The sequence below is a fragment of the Cydia pomonella genome, chromosome 3, assembly GCF_033807575.1.
Source record: "Cydia pomonella isolate Wapato2018A chromosome 3, ilCydPomo1, whole genome shotgun sequence".
Lineage (NCBI taxonomy): Eukaryota > Metazoa > Arthropoda > Insecta > Lepidoptera > Tortricidae > Cydia > Cydia pomonella.
Window position 1 is genome coordinate 3,295,990 of NC_084705.1, and position 22,169 is coordinate 3,318,158.

General features: G+C 39.3%; 1 protein-coding gene across 1 annotated transcript; it reads left to right on the forward strand.

Moving 5' to 3' along the window:
- Positions 1–363: 363 nt before the first annotated feature.
- On the forward strand, positions 364–21,988 carry LOC133515798 (peroxidase-like). Its single transcript, XM_061848388.1, has 13 exons — positions 364–919; positions 4,728–4,971; positions 5,737–5,850; positions 12,601–12,695; positions 13,703–13,876; positions 14,366–14,559; positions 14,982–15,183; positions 15,686–15,883; positions 15,978–16,161; positions 17,725–17,943; positions 18,645–18,708; positions 18,954–19,152; positions 21,779–21,988. Exons 1-13 carry the CDS (start codon positions 715–717, stop codon positions 21,970–21,972), a joined length of 2,286 nt encoding a protein of 761 aa, XP_061704372.1. The 5' UTR covers positions 364–714; the 3' UTR covers positions 21,973–21,988.
- Positions 21,989–22,169: the final 181 nt, after the last annotated feature.

Genomic DNA, 22,169 nt, shown 5'->3' on the forward strand with positions numbered 1-22,169 from the left:
ACCATGGTAACAGGTTTAACCGGTTAACCCCGGGTTAGTGATTGGTGCAAGTGGCGCTAAGAGATCCAAACCAATGTCGGATAAGAGTATCACCGGGGCAAGACAAACATTTGTATGGAATCCTCATAGTGTTTGTCTTGGCTCGAGCAAAATAAACTATGTTCGTCTTTCTCCACCTTACTTTATATAAAGAGGTAGATGTATGTGCCTACATCTATCTGTTATCTGTTGTCACGTCTTTTTTATCATATCTACGACAAAAGATTTTAAGGTGTTTAGTGAATGACTCATATCAACTTGATGCATTTAGTTACTTGATCCGAATCACAAAATAAATGTTAATGACCAAGCAATATGTTAAAAATGAGAAAGGTAATCAAATACCATACGATTCAATTGGTCGATAATAATTATGTAACAAAAATGATAATCGAGATACACGCTGTTGAGTAATTATGGTGTAAAGGATATGAGGAAATGCCCTATCCCCCAGCAAATGACTTACGAAACATACGTGACTTGATTAATGCAACCTGTAAATGGCACTAACTCAATACAAAATTATTACTTTAACTTCATTAGTGTAAACACAAAGACATCAGTTTAAAACACTGGCCTAAAAAAAAATTAAAAAGTGGCGTTCCATTTTCAAATCCATTAGCGATTAAATTATGCGCGCGACCTATTTTTTTTAAACGAAGGAACTTGCTCGTTATGCCAAACATGAATACGAAAAACCTTTTTGGTGATTACGGGAGTGTTTTTATTAGTGTAATTGTTTGTTTAGTGATAAGTGGTGCGAATGGGTGTTATTATACAGGGTGGGGGCTACTGGCGGACGACTGGTGTCCTGACCTGTGCCCCGTGCTGGACAAAATTGGGTCGGAGTTTACGGATCTGTTTAAAACGCATTCAATTAGTAAGTATTTTTTTAAAGGTATAATTTAATATTTACGGAAAACCAACCCAAGGATCTAGCAGGATAACGAAAGCTGAGAGGAATATCTATCCCACCAAAAACCTTTTTATGCAAAATGTTGCCAAGACAATTTGGCTCGCACTGCAAAAACTATCAGATCTCATGCAAAGTCAAGCTTCTAATTCTACACGCCTTAAGTCTACAAGCCCTAACTTTACAAACTATACACTTTAGTCAAAATGACTTGGCCGTTTCGCTACCGTCACATGGGCGTAAGGTGAAAAATGTATTCACTGTTCGTTACTTTCCTATTATACAATAGTTCTTACAGTAACGAAACGGCGAAGGCACATATTTTTACTAAGGTGTAAAGCTTGTGAAGATAGGGCTTGTAGAGGTAGTGTAGAGTTTGAATCTTGGCTCTACAAGAGATCTGATAGCTTTTTGAAAGCGCGAGCTATATGGTCTCGTCTTGACAACAATTGACATGAAAATGTTTTGGTGGAATATCACTTCTTTTTGTAAGTTGCTTATAGGCCAGGCAAGAAGAAGGTATAGCGGGAAATGCTTGTTGACCCTGTAACTTTGTTTGGACTAGTTAGATGGTGAACATATCAAATATCCCTCGCCGTAGCCCCTGAGCCAGGGGGAGAAGGGGGTAAGAGATGCCCTGGATATTCGGTTCAAGTTTTACAATTTTTGTTGTTGTTTGTGAACTTATCCTAGCTTACATACCAAATTTCAGCTTTATAGGTCTTTAGAAAGTACCTTAAGAATTTTGATGATCATCAGTCAGTGAGTCAGTGGTCAATAAAATCTAAAGTATGCTATGAAATTAAAACTTTATACGTTTAATAGGTCCACTATTGAGATCATATCACGAGAAATTTGTTTATCTGGTGTAATCCAAACCCAAGTTATGAGGGTTCAAAAAAAGGCGAAGCGCCTCGAGAAGAGGCAGGTAGTGCCTTGCGCTTTCTTGGCGTTCTTCTTAGCGGGGTCACTGCCGTGCCCTCAGATATTGGTTAGTGTAAGTTGATTACCAACTTGAAGCGCTGGTGGCCTAGCGGTGGTCGTGCGACTTGCAATCCGGAGATCGCGGGTTCAATTTAAACCCCGACTCGTACTAATGAGGTTTTCGGAACTTATGTACGATATTTATCATTTGATATATACCAGTCGCTTTTCCATGAAGGAAAATATCGTGAGGAAACCGGACTAATCCCAATAAGGCCTACCTTCTGGGTTGGAAGGTCACATGACAGTCGCTTTCGTAAAAACTAGTGCCTACGCTAATTCGTAGGTTTAGTAGCGAAGTGGACCCCAGGCTCCCATGAACCATGGCAAAATGCCGGGACACCGCGAGGAAGAAGAAGGAGGAGTGATCGGTATCGGTGCCGGTTTTTTGCACAAATCAAAGGGGTGTTCCACAAACTGGCACGTTGACCAAGTCTGGGGATGCCTTTGTGTTGGGTGATGTTTGACATGTGTTCGGTGTTTGTAGCCAACACCAAGCATGTGGAGCCGGCATAAAAATATTAAAATCACAAAAGGCATACCACCCATAAAGTTTGAGCTGTTCCCTCGATTACTCCAGGAGCCCATCATCAGAAATGATATTAGAAACCTCAATATCATTTTTGAAGACCTATCCATAGAGACCACGTATGGGTTTGATGAAAAAGATTTAATTTTTTTCTGACCCATTTTATACCTTGTCATAGTGACAAAACTTAGTATGAGGTCTCTAGCGACTTTCATGTTGTTTGTCACTGTGACAAGGTACGAAATGGGTCACAAATTAAATCTTTCGACTGTACCTACTTCACATACTTCATAAACAACAAGGAGCCAGGAGTAGGTTTCTTTACAGCAATTGTGTCCTTTTACTGAGTAGATTTTACGAATAATAAATTAATCGAGTATGTAAGTAGTTAGTTTAAAAATCGTTTTAATTGAAAGTGTTTATTGAACTTTGGTTTCATGAATTTTTCCATATTTTTGAACCCGCGGTTCAAAAGGTACACAACACACTTTTTTATTCGAATATTTACCCCTTTTTACGTGTGGATCGATTTTTTATGAGGCGTCCTTAAAAATATTCCCAGATTTTATTGTAATACTTTGTCGGCGTGATTGATATAATTATATGCCAAATTGCAGCTTTCTTAACTATCACTAAGAACGGGCGAACAGACGGACGGACAAACTGACAGACGGACGGACATGGCGAAACTATAAGCGTTCCTAGTTGACTACAGAACCCTAAAAATAAATAAATATTTACCTTAACAAAACTATTGTCTCACAAACGCACAGAAACTATATACAATATAAACATACCTTTCTATTATTTGATTTGGATTTGGTCAAAAACGTTTAATTTACCTGTTTAAATAATGACTGTGTGTAGTTTTTACAAGGAATTATTTTAATTTAAAAATGATTTACAACTGTTATTTCTATCTAAATGAATATATTATTAACTGTCCATAGTTGTTAGATTTGTAAAAAGGGTCGTATAATTCTAATTGGCACCTGAGCGCGGGCTAGTCTAACGATCAAAAGACCAGTGTAGGTGTGCTCTCCGATAACGCGCCTTTGTTACGCATATCGAGGACACATTTTAGGCTGGTTCGGTAGCGTTCGACTCGCCGGCACTAAGTTACCGTATATTCATTTTGAATCTTATTTCAATTACCATAGGAGTTGTAATTAAATAACCGGTTAAAGTGACCGGGCCCTTTTTTGCAGGTAGTAGCACGCGCCGTTTTAGTTAACAATGGACAAAAGATAAGCCCTTGAGGGCCAGTTATAATATACAAATCTAACAACTATATACATATAAGCGACTTGGGTTTTGCCGTCTGTAACGCTTATTTATTTTGTAATAAAAAAATAAAATAACAAAAACAGGCAGACTGAGCCTTCCTTTTATCCCATTTTGGTACGGAACCCTAAAACGGATAAAAAATAAGCCAGCCAACGTTTGGCATAGTAGGCATCGTTGAGTAAGTTTCCAGCAACTCGTTATAGGTATTTTATTTATTTCCAAATTTTCTAGAAAACCATATCTTATCTGTCCTTGTACCACTACTATCACCTGTACACCTGTGCCTACGCACGACTATTACCCAACAGGTCACGGTCAATAACACGCGCGTTTGCGCACGTGACATTGCCGCTGTTCATGCGTGCGCGGAAATATTCCTTATTGTTCATAGACTAAAAAGGCGAGTATTGCTTGGAAAATAATGTGATATATGACCATTTGCGGAGAGTTCTGTCTACATCGTGTCTATTCTTGATATTGAGAAAGCATAATCATTAATACCTATTACCTATGTATTTTTTCGTGCATAAACGATAGGTCGAATGTGAATTGAGAAATAATATGAGATATGATGTTTTGTAGTAGTGATTTCTGTCTCTCTGATCTCCGATCTGGTTCGGCCTAGATCGTGTCTACATATTAGCAAAAAATTTACTAACTATCCGTTTCAATTTGGGCAAAAAATGCGTGCGTACCTATTTGCGGCATGCGGCTGTTCTCCTCTACAGAAGCCTCACCGATGCTCGTGAAATTTTGTAAACAGGTTCGCTAATTAATTACTTATATGAAAAAAAATCGATTCAGGATTTGGGAATTTTTCTCTACAGCTCACAGAGCCATTAGTTTATGTACTTTTTATGTTACTTGTTATGATGACAAAGGGAATTGTTATCCAATTTCCTACCATACAACAAGTTTTCGTTCTGTTTCTTATATGGCGCTGTTTTATATATTAATTCTAACTCTCACTTTCAGACGAACAAGGCCCAATCACGTCCCAAATGGTAGCCGAATCCCTCCGTTGCGGCCGGGAACTATCCCGCGCTTCAGCCCGCCGGGGCAACGAGCTGGTCAAGAACGGCATAACCCTGGAAGCCTGCACGCCGTCGATGCTGCATTTCTTCACGGGCAAGCAGAACGCGGAGACGAAGGCTGCTGCTGAGTTGTCGCATGAGATCCTGACGGCTACCAAGTTGCTGCAGCTTAAAGTTTGCTCTTCGTAAGTTTGTTTTTAGCCCCCGCCGCAAAAAGAGGGGTGTTTATGTTAGACGCCAATGTCTGTGGCATCGTAGCTCTCCAACGGACGGACCCGATTCGATGTGGTTTATTACGTGAAAGCAAGTTTCCTTGCGGTGGTCTTAGCTATGTCTGATAAGAATCGAACAGATAGTTATAAAAATATCAGCTTTTTACTGAAATGATGTCAGGCATTTTTTGCACAAAATGTTTTGTTTTTGGCATGTAACGTAGAGGGTTTTTAAATTTTTTAATTTAATAATTATATTTCTGTTACTTAATAGTGTATGGTCTTTAAACCCGTCAAGCGAGCTCAGGGCTCTCCTAATGCGTCGTGGCAAAGTGTCGTAATAACGCTAGGAAAAATATGAAACCTGCTCGGCAAGTCGAATCTTTGTGTTTCAGAGGTGCTCAGTTAGGAATATCTGTAAGCCAGTGGGAATAGAGTTCTATGAATGCCGCTGATGTCCCGTTAGTTCATCGTTGGATAGTTGAGATCGGCCCTCCTCGTTTGTAGGAGCTCACACAAGTTAGCTAATGCCTAGAGAACCCTGTGAAGACAGTTGCCCCAACTGATCTAACTGAACTGTAACCATTGCTGATCTGTTGAGAGCGCCGTCTGCTAGTTAATACAATTCTCAGTCTCGTTTTTCCGCATCGTATACACGTAGAACTTTTCGACGCCCTTAAGATAAATTACAGCTGTTGTAATTTCGTGTACCATCATTAACCGCTGTATTTTTCACAGTTCCAACGTCACCCCGAACACTTTCATGGCCTTCCTGGAGCACCAGGTCATCAGGATCCACGACCCTCGCTACTGCAAGCCGGTCCAAATTAGGTGTACCGATTCTAAGTACAGGTAAAATGTTAAATATAGGTATATCAAAATTATCAAACCGGATCACTCACGTATTTTAAATCGACGATTGCTCGACATGTTTCGCCATAATGAGAAGTATCTTCAACGGAAGCACTCGTTATAAAGATCGTTTGTGTTGTGAATGCATGTGAAGGCATGTCACGACCGAACTATCATTTTCTTAAACGAGCGTTTACTTAACAATAGGAAAAATACATTGATTAAGTAAGATATGTAAAATCTAAGACAATTTCGTGCTTCAAATTTGACAGGTACTTAAACGAGATGCCTCCATACATTTTACGGTGACTTTGATTGTCAAAAGTTGCCATTTGACAATTAAGTTACCGCAAAACATATGGCGCAGTACAGCGCCAAAGAGCATATAATCACTATACAGCGCCATATGTTTTGGATGTCAAACTAAGGGGCACTTTTTTGACGTGATAACGTCTTATAAATTGATGAACACCGGTAGCCAGCACGAAAAAGTGTCACGTTGTGGACAGATCTCCATGGTAACTTCTTCTTCGTATTATACAAAATAATGATAATTTAGCGATACTAATTCAATTCAATTCATAAATAAAAGTATGCAATTTTTCATCAATGTTTTCTTATGACGTTATCACGCAAAATTATCTTCCGTAAACCGACTTTACAGATAACCATTTTTTAGACTTTACCTCTTTATTACAAATATTACAATCAATTCTCTTTGATTTGAATCATCCAATCAGTAAATTAGCGCAGTCGTCAGGTTTGGATCACCATAAAATCCAATTTTTATTTTTACACGACTGCCCAAACAAACGGGTTATTTTAAAAAAGATCCCAAGCTTGGGCAACTAGTTTTTTTCAGATAATAAAAACAATACACACCTACATACATACATATAATACTTAGAATAAGTCATAATCATAAATACTTAGATAAATAAATAGTACATAAGATAAGATCGGGTACACAAAAACTGTAAGTGAGTGCAACATTCGCCGATAAACGTTATGTTTGGCGAAATATTATGTAAATATATATTACAGTACATATGGGGCTACTTTGTAGCACTAGTGCGAGAAGTAGCATATTACGTTACTGTGTCGAACATTTAAAGGGCCATATGTACTGTAAAACGTTGTACGATACATGTGCGAATAGGTAATTCGCAACTCGTGTCGATTTAAAACACTCCCTTCGGTCGTGTTTTAATTTATCGCCACTCGTTTCGAATTTCCTATTTTTCGCACTTGTATCGTAATGTACTATTGTACCAACTTTTTTTGGATAAATAAATTAAAAAAAAAAAAAAAAAAACGTCAATCTTCTATAAAATTATGACGTTTACTTGACACTTGCACCTTCTGGACTATCAAAATCGCTGCCAACTTGCTCTGACTCTACACACGATAGGCATTTACTTTGATTTTATTTATAATTTTTGGTGTTTGCTGCTGTCTGAGAATAGTTATTTGTATGTAAGGGAGGGAAAGTAGGATATTGCGTGCCGCGTGTAAAATTGTTACCCGAGGCGACGGCGAGGAATTGGAATGTCCTACGTTTCCTCCCGTGGTGCGCATACTATTTTTCTGCTCGACGCAGGCGGAAAGCGGCAACTTCGTTTAGCGCAGCGGGAGCAAAGTTGACGCTTTCCGCCCGGAGGGCGGAAAAAATTATTACGTAATTAGGTCTTCGGGCCTTGAATTTCAAGAACTCATAAAATGTATCTGTTGCACAATACACAATTTTTATCTGCTCGCGCTGATTTCGTAGGTACAACGCGCCTAAAACGCCAGTGATTTCATCAAATTTGGAAGAACTATTACTATATCCTTTGTTTTTGGGAATAGAGACATTGTTTCTTTTTTTTCACATAGCTTGGGTACGGTGACAGCTGTAATAACAGTACGATTTCGCGTTTAAGGTTACATTGTACGGAGACGACAGCTGTCACAATACCCAAGCTATATGAAAAATATTATAGTCAATGTAAAGTTTATCTTATCTGCTATCAGGCAATCTTATCGTTATCCGAGTACCTACCTACCCACAAAACAAGCCTTCTTTGTTAAGGTGCAACCTTTATGGTGATTGCGTAGCAAAATACCTAGCCTATAATATTCAAATTAAGAACGGGTGTTAGTTGTCAAAAGAAAAGACGTGTTTACAAACATGAAAATATAATTTAATAATTATATAATAAAATCGACAAAAGTTATTTCGAGTTGTGTGTTATCAATCCACCGTGCAATTCCTCTACTTTAAAAGGTTATACGGCTCAGCCATGGAAATTATTTCGAACAAATATTCGATCGGCAACCTAGAAGGGAAGAATAACTGGACGACGTGGAAATACAAAATATGTATATTACTACGTAGCACCGCAGACGCAACGGATGTTTTGGAGGGCAAACTGAATAAACCAGAACCTCTTCAAAACGGAGCGGGTGACGCAGCAGCGGTTGCAAGGAACAGTGCGGCATTGGCAAGGTACACCAAGGCAAATTGCGCCGCTCTTCTCATTCTAACGACGAATATGACTGATGACACATTGCAGAAGATAATGCGATTTGAGACAGCGTATGAAGTCTGGCAGGAGTTACATCGCTTGTTCGATGGTCAGAGGGAAGACAGGTCGTACCATTTATGCATGGAATTCTTTAACTTTAAACGAAACCCATCCGATGACGTTTCCTCACACATGTCGAAACTGAAGAATATATGGAACAATTTAAATGTTGAGATGACTAAAGCAGATGTCACAGGCCAACTCCCAGATCTGTTACTAATATGCAAGATATTAGAAACTCTTGACGAAAGATTCTTTGCGTTCAAATCCAGTTGGTTACTTCTGAATAAGACCGATAGAACTGTCGAAAACTTGACAACTCAATTGTGCTCCTATGAGAAAGCTCTGGAGAACAAAGAAGGGACTACTAGTCAAGAGACGCTAGTAATCCAACAAACTCAAGAGTCAAAAAAGAAGAAAGATGCGAAGGTCAAGTGCAACTATTGTTCACAAATGGGACATAGAGTAAGGAACTGCAAAAAATGGATAAAGGATGGAAAACCACCAAAGCCAAGCAGCTCAGCACCAGCCTCATCGTCTAAGCAAGTACAAAGCATGACGCTAATGGCAGTCAACGCCTGTTCAAAGGCAGCAGATCAAGATATAGAAAATTGGTATGTTGACAATGGAGCAACGATGCACATAACCATTAGAAGAGACATATTTCAAGAGTTCGAGCCATTTGATTCTGATGACCAATCTGTGAAGACAGCAGACGGAACAATGAATCCTGCAGTAGGGAAAGGCATTGTCTTGGTGGAATCAATCATAGGCAAGAAGAAGGAAACCATAAGATTGAAAGATGTCTGGCTTGTACCAACGCTGACGAAAAATCTATTCTCTACTTTGGCAGCTCAAGACAACGTGCGGAATAGTTTATTCACTTCTACCGCGACAAGTTGTCAGCTAGATGTTGATGGAGATACAAAGATTGTAGGCAAGAGAGAACCTAAAGGGGGTTTATATAAACTGCAACTGAAGACAATCACTCCTTCAAAAATATCTAACTCAATTGAAGTGAACGCAATCACAGGCACCAATATGCTGCAAGTTTATCATGAACGCTTTGCTCACCAAGACAAGAGACATGTCAAGGCTCTAGTCAAGAGAGAGTTCGGGATTAACTTACCTGAAGATAATGGTAAGTGCGAGGCATGCATATTCGGTAAGGCTCATAGATTGCCATTTGGGAGAAGAGAAAGAGCAACAACTCCTGGTGAGTTGATACATACGGACGTATGCGGACCATTCGAACATCCCAGTGGACAGAAATTCAGATACTTCGTGCTCTTCAAGGATGACTTCTCTTCATACCGCCTAGTCTACTTCATGCGTCACAAGTCAGAAGTCAAAGACAAATTGAAATTGATGCTCAACGAAACAAAGACTACCGGCCACTCTGTCAAATATTTACTGAGTGACAACGGAGGAGAGTTTGACAACGAAGATGTCAGAAAGATATTAAATGCACACGGGATCCAGCAGCGTTTCACCATGCCGTACACACCAGAACAAAGTGGTTGTAGCGAGCGCGAGAATCGCACCCTAGTCGAAGCCGCAAGGACCTGGCTGCACGCCAGAGGTGAGCTCCCGCAAAAACTTTGGGCTGAAATTATAAACACAGCAGCCTATGTCCTGAATAGGACGGGACCCACCAAAATCAAAGATAAAAGTCCATATGAGCTATGGTTTGGAAAAAAGCCTAAAATTTCTCACCTGCGAGTCATAGGGAGTCAGTGCTATGCTCATATCTCCAAACAGTGCAGGAAAAAACTCAGCAAAAAGGCCATAAAAGGAATTCTCATCGGCTATGAAAACAATGACGGTTATCGTATTTGGGACGGAACGAAAACCAACCGCTCTCGAGATATTACGTTTGCAAGTGAAGTGGAATTTAAAATATCAATTGGCTCAGAAGATACTTGTCAAACACCAATTGAAACAGAGGGAGCAATCTTCAATGAACGTGAAACACCGGAACAAACCGTAATCCATCCCGAGAAACGAATGGATCAAGCCGAACCAGTTCAATGTGATATTGAGAATGTACCTGAGGTCCGAGCCAACCCTAGCCATGATCTAGAGGGAGAGTGTACAGGAGACCAAGGCCAGGATTATTGCGACCAAGATTACGGCCAAGAAGATCGTGAACAGGAAGCCCACGATCAGGCAGAATATGGTCAAGGTGAATCTGAGTTTTACGATGCAGAAGAAAACGATAAATCGACCGTTATAGAGGAACCAATCGTTATAGAAGAACCAAGGTACGACCTGAGGGATCGAAACTCGATCAAAAGACCTGAAAGATATGACGATTTCATCTGCTCAGTTGTATCAGAAGATTTTCCGACAAGCTACAAGGACGCTGTGTCGAGAAAAGACAGACAGCAGTGGATTGATGCCATGAGAAGTGAAATGGCCTCCTTAGAGCAAAACAATGTCTGGACATTGTGTGATTTACCGCCTAACCGTAAGGCACTTCCGTACAAATGGGTCTTTCGGATCAAAACGAACCCTGACGGATCCATAGACAAGTATAAAGCTAGACTTGTTGTAAAAGGATTTAAACAAAAAAAGGGAGAGGACTACGACCAGACATTCAGCCCAGTAGCCAAGATGGCGACAGTCAGAGCCCTGTTATCTATAGCGGCTAGTGAAGGCTTGAAGCTAAGTCAGTTCGATGTCTCCACAGCTTTTCTTTATGGCTCTCTATCTGATGAAGAGATATACATGAAACAGCCTGAAGGGTATGACGACGGTACGGGTCGAGTTTGTTTATTAAAGAAAAGCCTTTACGGTCTTAAGCAAGCTCCTCGTTGCTGGAATCGGACCATTTTAGAATTCCTTATGAAAATAGGTCTCGAAGTCAGTGAAGCTGATCCTTGCCTATTTAAGAGAGAGAATGCGAAAGGAAAGCTAATTGTGGCCCTCTATGTTGACGATGGTCTAATCGCTGGCTCAAGTGAGGACGTAATTAAGGAATTTCTTGAGCAAATAAGCAGAAAATTCAAAATCACTTCAAAGCCAATTTCACATTTCTTAGGAATAGAAATCGAAACCAGAGAAGATGGTGATGTAAGGATACATCAGACAGCTTATGCAAAGAAGATTTTGCAGAGATTCGGAATGCAAGATTGCAGACCAGTGACCACTCCAATAGTGAAAGATGATGCATGCCAAAGACCTCAGAAGATAGATACTAGTCTACAAGCAGAGAAGGCTGAAGATTACTTCTTAACCAATTATAGACAGGTGGTCGGAGCACTTGCATATCTCATGGTTGCTACAAGACCTGACATCGCATATGCTGTGAGTGTGGTGTCTAGGAGTCTTGAAAAACCAACACAAACAGATTGTGTTAGATTGAAACGAATACTACGCTATCTGAAGTATGCTCCAGATATGGGCATTATTTACAAAAAGGACTATAGAAAAGGCCAAATAGAATGCTATAGTGACGCCGATCATGGTGGTGATACCACAACTGGAAGATCGACATCTGGAGTTCTATGTCTTTATGCTGGTGGAGCAGTGTCGTGGCTTAGCCAGAGGCAATCAAGCGTGGCGATTTCAACTACAGAGGCCGAAATAGTCGCGGCTAGCGAGGCAGCAAGAGAGAGTGTTTGGCTGAGTCGCCTTATCGGTGGTTTAGTGAAGACGGAAGGGCTCCCAGTATTATATGTGGACAATGAGGCAGCTGTGCGCCTAGCTGAAAACCCAGAGTTTCATCGGAGAACTAAGCACATACGCATACGCCATTTCTTTGTTCGAGAGCTAGTAGCCAACGGAAACTTAAACGTGCAGCGAATAAGCACTGAGTTACAGCTGGCTGACATATTTACGAAGCCACTTGCTAGACCAAGACTGGAAAAGTTGATTAGCGAGCTAGGTCTTTTCAACGAGAGAAGGTGTTAAGGTGCAACCTTTATGGTGATTGCGTAGCAAAATACCTAGCCTATAATATTCAAATTAAGAACGGGTGTTAGTTGTCAAAAGAAAAGACGTGTTTACAAACATGAAAATATAATTTAATAATTATATAATAAAATCGACAAAAGTTATTTCGAGTTGTGTGTTATCAATCCACCGTGCAATTCCTCTACTTTAAAATTCTTGAGCTTACCGTGGGACTTAGTCAATTTGTGTAAGAATGTCCTGTAATATTTATTTATTTATTTATCAGGACTATAGACGGCACCTGCAACAACCTCGTGCGTCCACACTGGGGGAAGAAAGCTTCTCCATTTACGCGAGTAGCCCCTCCGCGGTATGCTGATGGTGAGTAAAATTTACGCGGTTCAGTGTGATACTGATGTGGATTCACACGCTGCGGCTCGTGTCTCTGAGTAGTCTGAGTGAGACAGCGGGGATATTTGGGACAGTGGAGATGAATGACAAGGTGACTCTTATAAAAACAAAACTTTGGTTTCCATGAAATTTAGGTAATAATCAGAATTATGATTCGGTTTCTCCTATTATTATACGTTCTACAACGATATAGTGACCAGTCAGACTGTTTAGTCTGCAATTAATAAAACGAGCCAGCTATGCTTCTTTAATTATTCTAGGCCCAGCAGCTTAAAAATACACTTCCGATAGGTGATTCATGCATTTTATATTCCTTGAACTAGGCCGTTTATAGTTCCTACCTTACCTAAGGAAAAAAACGACTAGATCAGCACTTTGTAGCGTTAATAAGTGCTTCCCTATGTGTTTACATAGAGAAGCACTTTTATATTTTTTATTTTTTTTTATTAACGCTATAAAGCATAAGAAGCTTAGCTGGCTTGTTTTATTTCAAAAAGCCATTCTATTAATATAACACCTCAAAGTAATAAAGATTACCATATACTTAAAGGCAATCGGCCGCCCGTACTCCTAGCGAGGACTGATTGACCCTCACCTAATACCAGTATAAAAAAAATCTATTTTCTATGTAATTACTTATTATAATATTCCTTTTTGCAAACATTAGGGGCCAGGTCAAAATGTTATTATGAACGTCAACTACATTCACTAACTCTTGGTAGTCCTCTGCGATTTCAAACAAATGTAGGGGGTTTTTGATCTCGATAAACTCTAGCCCATTCGGGCGTAAGTACTTATGACGTTCATGCTTAAAATAAATAGGTACCCATGGATCCAGCTGCAACTACATTACAGGAAATATCATTTGGGTGTTTTGTCCACCACAAGGCAGGCGCCTGCTTCATGAACCTCCATCGCGTGCATTGGTCCCCTTGTTCCTCGAAAGCGTCCTGACATGAAACTTTGTTAATGTACAGGTATCTACGCAATGCCGGTGTCCAAGAGCGGCGCTCAACTGCCAAGTCCTCGGGTGTTGTCCACTCGGCTATTCGCGGATCACGCGGTCAACAGTCGCGTGTTTTCCTTTATGAACATGCAATGGGGGCAATTCATTACCCATGACTTGCTGATACATAGCTTGGAAACGACTGGTAAGTCAGCATGCCCAATATAAATGCTTAATTTAATAAACTGTAATCGTGATTTACCCAAAGCACGCAAAAAACCGAACCTTTTTAGGTTTTTGCTCCTGGTATTGGAGAAAGTTCACATTCATTATTCATAGGCACCTTATGGACGACTACTTCAGCAAAGTAACTACAATATTACATAAAGTTAAAACATATGGGTGCTTTCATCAGATGCCCAAATGGATCTTGGAGTTGAAAAGTATTCGCATGATAGGTTAGAGCCAACCTCTACGAGATTCGGTGAACAAAAGCATCTGAACCTGAATAGGTCGAAACTGTCGGAAGGTATATTAGCCGTTCTGGCTATTCATCTGCCTGCCCTGATGTTACTACAAATTTCATTTTTATTTAGATAATAAAATATCTTGACAATTCATTTTATATACTGACGAATCATGTTGCCATTGCAATAAGTACTCATTTCAAATCCTTCTACCATCATATTTCTAGACGAAGGCGGCATCCAATGCTGCGTCGGCGAAGGCATCGACGTATTGTCCCCCGATTTGCAGAACGACAAGTGCATACCCATCTGCGTGCCTGACGATGACCCCTTCTACAGAAATTATGGGATCCGATGTCTCAACTTTGTTAGGAGTGTCACGACGCCTAGAGAGGATTGCAGGCTTGGACCTGCGGAGCAAGTAAGTCTGGTTGCGAACGTCCAGCGCTAGGTGGGGTGAGCACTGTAATGTCAAGGTCAACACGGATAGCGTATCGTCAAGGTGCTGTCCCCCGATTGGCACAACGACCAATGCATATACCCATCCGCGTGCCCGATGACCACGTCTTCTTTCTACAACTCTAGGGGATTCGTTGTCTCAGTTGAGGAAGTTTCGCGAGGAAGGTAACGACGCCGTTTTCTCTTTTGTCCTTGAAATTTCTCTTCATAAGTTTTTTACTCCCTTCTTAAAATCATGAAAATTTAAAGAAAAACCAGCAACTATTACTACTTACTTTACCATCAATTTTGTCTATCCTGTCTTCAGCTATTCTCATAGCAGTTGCAATTTAAGGTCTGTGATATCAAATCTATTACCATGTTAATGATAACCCCTTCCGTCAGCTCAACGGTGCGACCAGTTTCTTCGATGGCTCCCAGGTCTATGGTTCGGATCCAGTTATAGCCAAGAAGCTGCGCACCATGAGTGGCGGCCGATTGAAGGAAGAGAAGAAACCGTACAGCAAAAGAGGCTTCCCGCCGTCAGTGGATAAGAAGATGGACGTCTGCGATTTGAGGAACTCGTCCGAACCGTGTTACATGGCTGGTAAGCATATTATTTTACCTTTGAGAAAATACTTACTGTTGTTATCAGACCAGGCTAGCACAACTGGTTGTGAACGCGCAAAAGGGTTTAATCGGGTAGTTCAGAATCCGTTCCAAATGTCGAGTGATTCCGAAAATCACTCATGATACCATCACTTCGAGTCACATCATTTGAAGATACCTACCCGAAATTCAGAAGTGATTCGGGGTAGCTCCGGCTACACCTAACTGTATTATCCATCTCTCGCACAAGAAGAAAAACGAGGATAATTTTAATTTTTAATTTATTGTGACTAGATATGGAAGCACCTGCTTAGAGTAAGTATATGTATATTTCTGTGTGGCACGCTCGTAAGGTACGTGTAGATATACCTAGTAGGTAGAACTTCCCGAAAGATGTTTACTGATGACTGGTATGCCTGAAATTAAAAAAAAGCAAGATAGAGAAGTGAAGTTGGCATTTAGATTATTTACTCTTATCTAAATTCTATACATCGCAACAGGTGACGGCAGAATCAACCAAACCCCAACGCTCGCCATGATGCACACGATAATGCTTCGTGAACACAACCGCATCGCCGACATTCTGGGCTCCCTGAACCCCATGTGGAGCGACGAGAAAATATACCAGGAGGCCAGGAGGATAGTCATAGCTGAGCTCCAGCATATCACTTATCAGGAGTGGCTGCCGTTGAATTTTGGTAAATATAACATGCTGAGATTGTTTATTGTTGCTTGTACAAACAAGCCATTCATCTAAAAGCGAAATTCTTATTTACCCCCTTCCTTTGCCAGGTGAAAACTACATCCGCTACTACCGGATATCGCCGTCCAGCTTGTACAGCCGCGACTACAGCGACGCCGTGCATCCGGGGTGCATCAACAGCTTTGGGGCGGCCGCCTTCCGGTTCCTGCACACTATGGTGCCCGAGACGTTTATGACTTGTCCGGCCAGTTATCAAACTGGTTATGCTTACAAGTTAGTTATTTTCAACACAAACCTACCTTGTCCTATTATTATTTCGGGGCCCTTGCCGATATACTTCGACCCATCGGAATCTTTTGTGCAATCGCTCCCTCAAGGGCAACTACGTGAGTCTTGTAAGTTTAACAAAAAAACCGATGAGTTCGATCAAAAATTAAAATGCGCATTTTTGGAAGCAATTTTCATATTTTTAGCTTTTCTGCAAATAAAAATACAATTTGAGCTTAGACCTATGTTCGTGATTTTTTCTTTTGGAGCGAGCGAAAGTCAAGAAGTAAGGTTTCGAATCGATGAACTAGACTAGAGAAAGGCCTCAAGATTGCTAATGAAAAATTTTGCAACCGTATTGTGATCTAAAATAGCATGACGATTGTAGCCGCCATACAGGTCAGGATCTCGACGACTCAAATAAAACTTCAATTCTTAGTGAAGGGTTATAAATTTCCAATGTACTGGTTACAAGGGTTTAATTGCCAAAACGGTTAAATGTAGAAAGTGTTTGGTTGTCTATAGTATGGAAGATCATGAGAGAGTGATTTTGCAATTTTTGATCAGTATAATGGTAGTTTAAATTTAGGTGCTTCTAATTGGCCGCGATACAGAAGTGCATGGTGGGGGTAAGTAAAGCGATCCCAGCGCATAAGGTGGTAAAAATTTGAACTAACTGCGGATAGCGTCTTTAACATTTCGTACAATTATATGGCTCGAAATGAAACTTTGATTTACGATTACTCCTGAAATATTCATTTAAATTGAATGGTGTAAGGGACCATTGTAATCTGTATGAAATGCTTAATATAACTAACGTATTTATTTTGATAATTGTTAATAATGTATCCATGTGAATAGCTTTGCAAATGCCACATATTACGTGATCTTTTTCTAGAAGTTAAGAATGGATATAGTAAGTTATCCTTAAAAGATAGACATTTAACATCGCGGACTTTTTTGTAGACCTATGAATGAGAAACAACCCCACCACATTGTGTTGTTATAGCTTAAACGGATTAGGCAGCGTTTTCGATTAAAGCTCCTAGCCAGCGTGATTTTTTCCGACAACATCGTTATATTTCAAACAATTTACACAAAACCTTAACAAGTTATATACTTAAGCCTTCCTCAAGAATCACTCTATTGATAGATGAAAGTCGTATGAAAATCCGTTCAGTAGTTTTTAGTTTTGGAGTCGTTTTATAAGATGTAGTGAATTGACGTTTTCCCCTAGACTTGCGGACACTAGGTTGCGTGACAGTCGTGCACGCTCCCAATTGGTGCTTTGGAAAAGCCTTCGAATACTAGCCGAGCGCAACGGCTGCGTTTAGCTACCGTATCGGGAATATTTTTATATAATAATAAGTTGCTTTCCCAAAAACGATTGATCAAAAAGTCTACTAGCTGTACCTACTGCACCTGAAGAGCGAATAGCTTGTGACAAGTAGTACTTGTACAGTTAGATTATTTAAGATGTCCAAATTGTAGAAAAAGCTTTTAACATGGATCCGGGCCCTTAAAAAGTTCCTCAAGTAAAACTATATAACTAAAACCTTGCTTTTGCAGATTCAGCGACCACTACCAAAACCCATCGCTGCTAGAGGTCTCCTTCGACGACCTAATGCGCGGAGCCCTAGCTAGCGCTGCCTCCGAATCGGACCCGTACGTGACCAGCGAGCTGACCAACAAGCTGTTCAAGTCCTGCAACAGCTGGGGCTTGGACCTCATAGCCATGGACATACAGAGGGGCCGGGATCATGGGCTGGGGAGCTATAACGACTTCAGGTATCTCTACACTACGGTAGCAGGAAGAAAGCGTATGACCCGTTTGATTTTGAGATGTTTCCAACTCCATAGGTGTCACAAGTTCGTTGCAGATATGCCTGTTATCTATTTTAACTTCACGCTCCGGCTGTGGAATGAGCTCTCTGCCGAGGTTTTATAGAGGGGTTTCAGTATGAGGTTCTCCAAAAAATGATTTCTGATTCTTGTATGATTTTATATGACATACATACATATATATTTTTATCAATTTTCTATAAAGAAAAGTAGCTACTGTACATAATGTAATTGCATGATTTCTATAGTAATCTAAATTGAATTTTATTTTTCTTATTTAATGCATGTTAATTATAAGATGTAATGTTTTGAAAAGATGTGTCCCGCCGAGTTTCTTGCCGGTCCATATTGGGATACCCTCCTCCAATTGAGGGGGGAATTAAATCTTCTCGGGTCAGAGGTGTAGGGTTAGAGCCGGTGTAGCTTTATTTGACGTTCATAAGCGCATTGTAATATGCCTACTTGAATAATAAACTATCTTTATCTTAAAAACAGTGTACAGGTTTTTAAAGGGTCGGCAACGCATGTATTACCCCTGTAGTTGCAGGCGTCCATAGATTACGGTAACAGCTTACCATCAGACGGGCCGTATGCTTGTTTGCCACCGACGTGGTATAAAAAAACTAATTCAATTTTAAACTTTTCAGAGAGGTATGCGGGTTAAGACGAGCCAGAAACTTCCAAGATTTGGCTGGAGAAATGTCCCAAGACGTGAGTAAACCTTAACATCTAAAGGTTACTTCAAAAGGAGGCCTTTGAAATTTGAAATAATTGGTTTTTTAATGTTGTTCAGCTCAAGCGCTGGTGGCCAAGGGGTAAAAGCGTAGAAATTCATACCTGTAGATTTATTCAAATAAAATAGTTTCTGTCTTTGACGTGTATATACGTCATAGCTTCTGGGAACCTTTTCTTTGACGTCTATCAAAGTCTTGGCGTTCAATTGTTTCTTTTTTCAGCGCATCAATGCCCTTGCTTCGTTATACGAATGCGTCGACGACATAGACTTGTTCGTTGGAGGGATGCTAGAGAAGGACGTCCAGGGTTCGATTCTGGGCCACACCTTCCAGTGTATCGTCGCTGAGCAGTTCTATCGGTCCAGGATTGGTGACAGATACTTCTATGACAACAGTGACCAGCCCTATCCATTTACTACAGGTAAGTTCATTGTTAAGAGCCAATTACATCCACACTTCCCGATATCGGACCCGAAGGACGGATCAATCGGATCGTCGATCGGACAATCGTTTTCCGTTTCACGAAATATCAGCACATCGTTAACAATATTTGAAATGTATAAAAATGGTTCATATGCAAAAATATCAAAAATTGCACATTTTTGGCCATTAGAGAAAAAGTATTTTGTTACATGTCAAATATTGTAGTCAGACCAGGCTAAGTTGGATGATAGCCCAGTCTGTGCAAGTGTTAAGTAAACGTCATAATTTCATACAAATTTGACGTTTAAAATAACACATGCATTGTCAAAATCGCTGCCAACTTATCTTGGTTTGAGTCATCATTTAAATTTTATTGTATTATTAATTATTAACCATAGAGACTATACATCTGTTATATTGTAGTAATTATTTATTTCAAGATTATTATAATGTAATGTTTACCCAGTTATTGGGCGTTGTATTTATAAATGTTGCTATGTATTTTTCATGTCACTAGTCGCTGTATGATGTTACTATAAATGTTGTATTTGACTTGCAAAAGCGGCCTTGATGCCTACTTGCAGAATATTTTTTGAACACACATACATCACGATACAAGTGCGGAAAATAGGAAACCCAACGACTAGGGATAAATTAAAACACGACCGAAGGGCGTGTTTTTAATCGACATTGCTTTATCGTACCGTAAAATGCTGCAACTTTGCCTGGATTTTGACGTTTTTTTCTTATATCTGTGAACCTATTTTTCATTATGAGTTTCATGAGTATTAGTCGGAAAACATACCCTATGCCTTACCAGATAAGACTCAAATCTCATTACCTAATCATACTGTATTTCCGATTTACAAGCAATCAAAGTGGCAGGCAAAGTTGTAGGCTTAAGACGTAACTTTGCCTAGACGGATATCTCCATAAATAAGGTGTTGCTATTTGCAATAATATTTACTCTTGTGCATGAGACATTATGCTTGTCCCTGACAGTCAAATTATTGCCATAAGCTTAATACTTTTTTTTTTCACATGCACTAGGTAAAGTTGTAGCAGGTTCCACAAACTTTCTATACAAAAATATCGTTATCTGTAGGGTTGTGCCAAAAAATTATATTCTCTTTATTCATTTAATATCTTAGGTTAGGATTTTTTATAATATGGATATAAAAGTAAAATATAAAAACACTTACAAAACAATACAAAAAAATATTATTATTAAAAAATCTCTTTATATTGTTAGTTACAAAATAATCAACAAACAAATGTAATATAATGTTGTTTGATTTCTTTTTCTTTTAGTATTTAATAATTTGAACTTATTTTAATTTTTTTATTACAAGTACATTGCAGATACACTATTTTGCTAATTTTCAATGCATTATTATAGTGTAAAGTTCTATTTCATTGTAAAGTTCTAATCACCCATCACCTTTGAACTCCAATTGTAATCGACCTGACACCTGACAACCCAGATTTCGATAAGAAAGATAACTGCAAGACAAATCAAATGAGCCTAAACACAGTGGGTTTATTATGTGTAGTTTAGAAGTTGCTATTTTCGGTCTCCATCATCAGACCATCTCGATGGTACCATAAACATTGCATTGTCACCCAAGTTACATAAGTATGTCAAACACCTCAATTGGTCGCTAATAAGTGATTGAAAATTAGATTGCAAATTTTGAAAAAGACAATTACAAGTAAATATACAACATAATTATAATACAATAAATATACAATTGCAAGTAACTACAATAAAAATATAATAACAGATTGCAATAAGTTTTTTTTTATAATTTTCATTTTAATACCCATAAGTTTTTTTTGTTAACGTTAGTTTATTATTGCATTGTCAGCAGATCTACATAGGTACCCACACTGAAAGTCGGTCAAAATCGACTTGCAAGATTTGACTTAAACAAACATTGCAAGTTAATAAAAATCTTGTAATAAATAAACTCATTTAAGCAGTTTAGGCAAGCTTATTTTTACTCTTTTCTGTACATTTATAAAATTCAGCTAGTGACAGCCCTAGACCCAGGCAAAATTGTGTCATTCAAGTTTCCAAAACACTGCCCAATATTGCCTAGTACGTTATTATGCTGAAATCATGTCCTTTTCTTGAAAATATTAAACTTATGGGAAATAGACAGTCTTTGCTTACCCTGGGACGTTACCACTTCTCATAAAACACCTTTTTCGTAGATAAAAATTCAAAAGTTGCGAGACACTAAAAAAATGCTGCCACTCACGCCGACTTATGATACGTAACTGGCGGAGCAACAATGGAGTTACCATTGTAAAAAAATGAAATATGTGTTGCCAGAATAATGAAAATTACTACCAAATGGTAAAAAACAAGAAAAAACTAAGCAAATTCGAGAGATCGTAATTGAAATGAAATAGGCAAAATTGGGCTTAAATGGCAAAGTTGCAGCATTTTACGGTACAGCATTTTACATATGACTTTTAAATTTTCGACATAGTTACGTAATATTCTAATTATTGCGCTAGCGCAGTAAAGTAGCACCATGTAAGCTCATAAGCACCAAGAGCAATAAAGTACCTAAGCACCAAAGGGCGTACCTATTGAATCTATATTTTTTCCACAGAGCAACTGTCAGAAATAAAGAGATCATCCATAGCGCGATTAATTTGCGATAATACAGACGTGGCGTACGTGCAGCGCTCGCCGTTCGAAATCGAATCCGTTTATAACCCCAAATACAGCTGCCAGGACTACTCGGCCATCCCTTACGTCAACTTGGCGGCGTGGAAAAGACCTAGTAGCTTTGAATATGATTAAATGAACTACCAAATGCTGTCGACTATTTTATTCCTTTTACCCAACCATATAGTAATAAGTAAGAACGTTAAGGGTTAAGCCAGGATTGATGTACCATCGTTTAAGTTTAAATCGTTAATAGGGTTTTTGACTGTATTTAAAATAAAATATTTCACAGCATGCACGAAATGAAACACGACAACATTAAGAAAGAAACG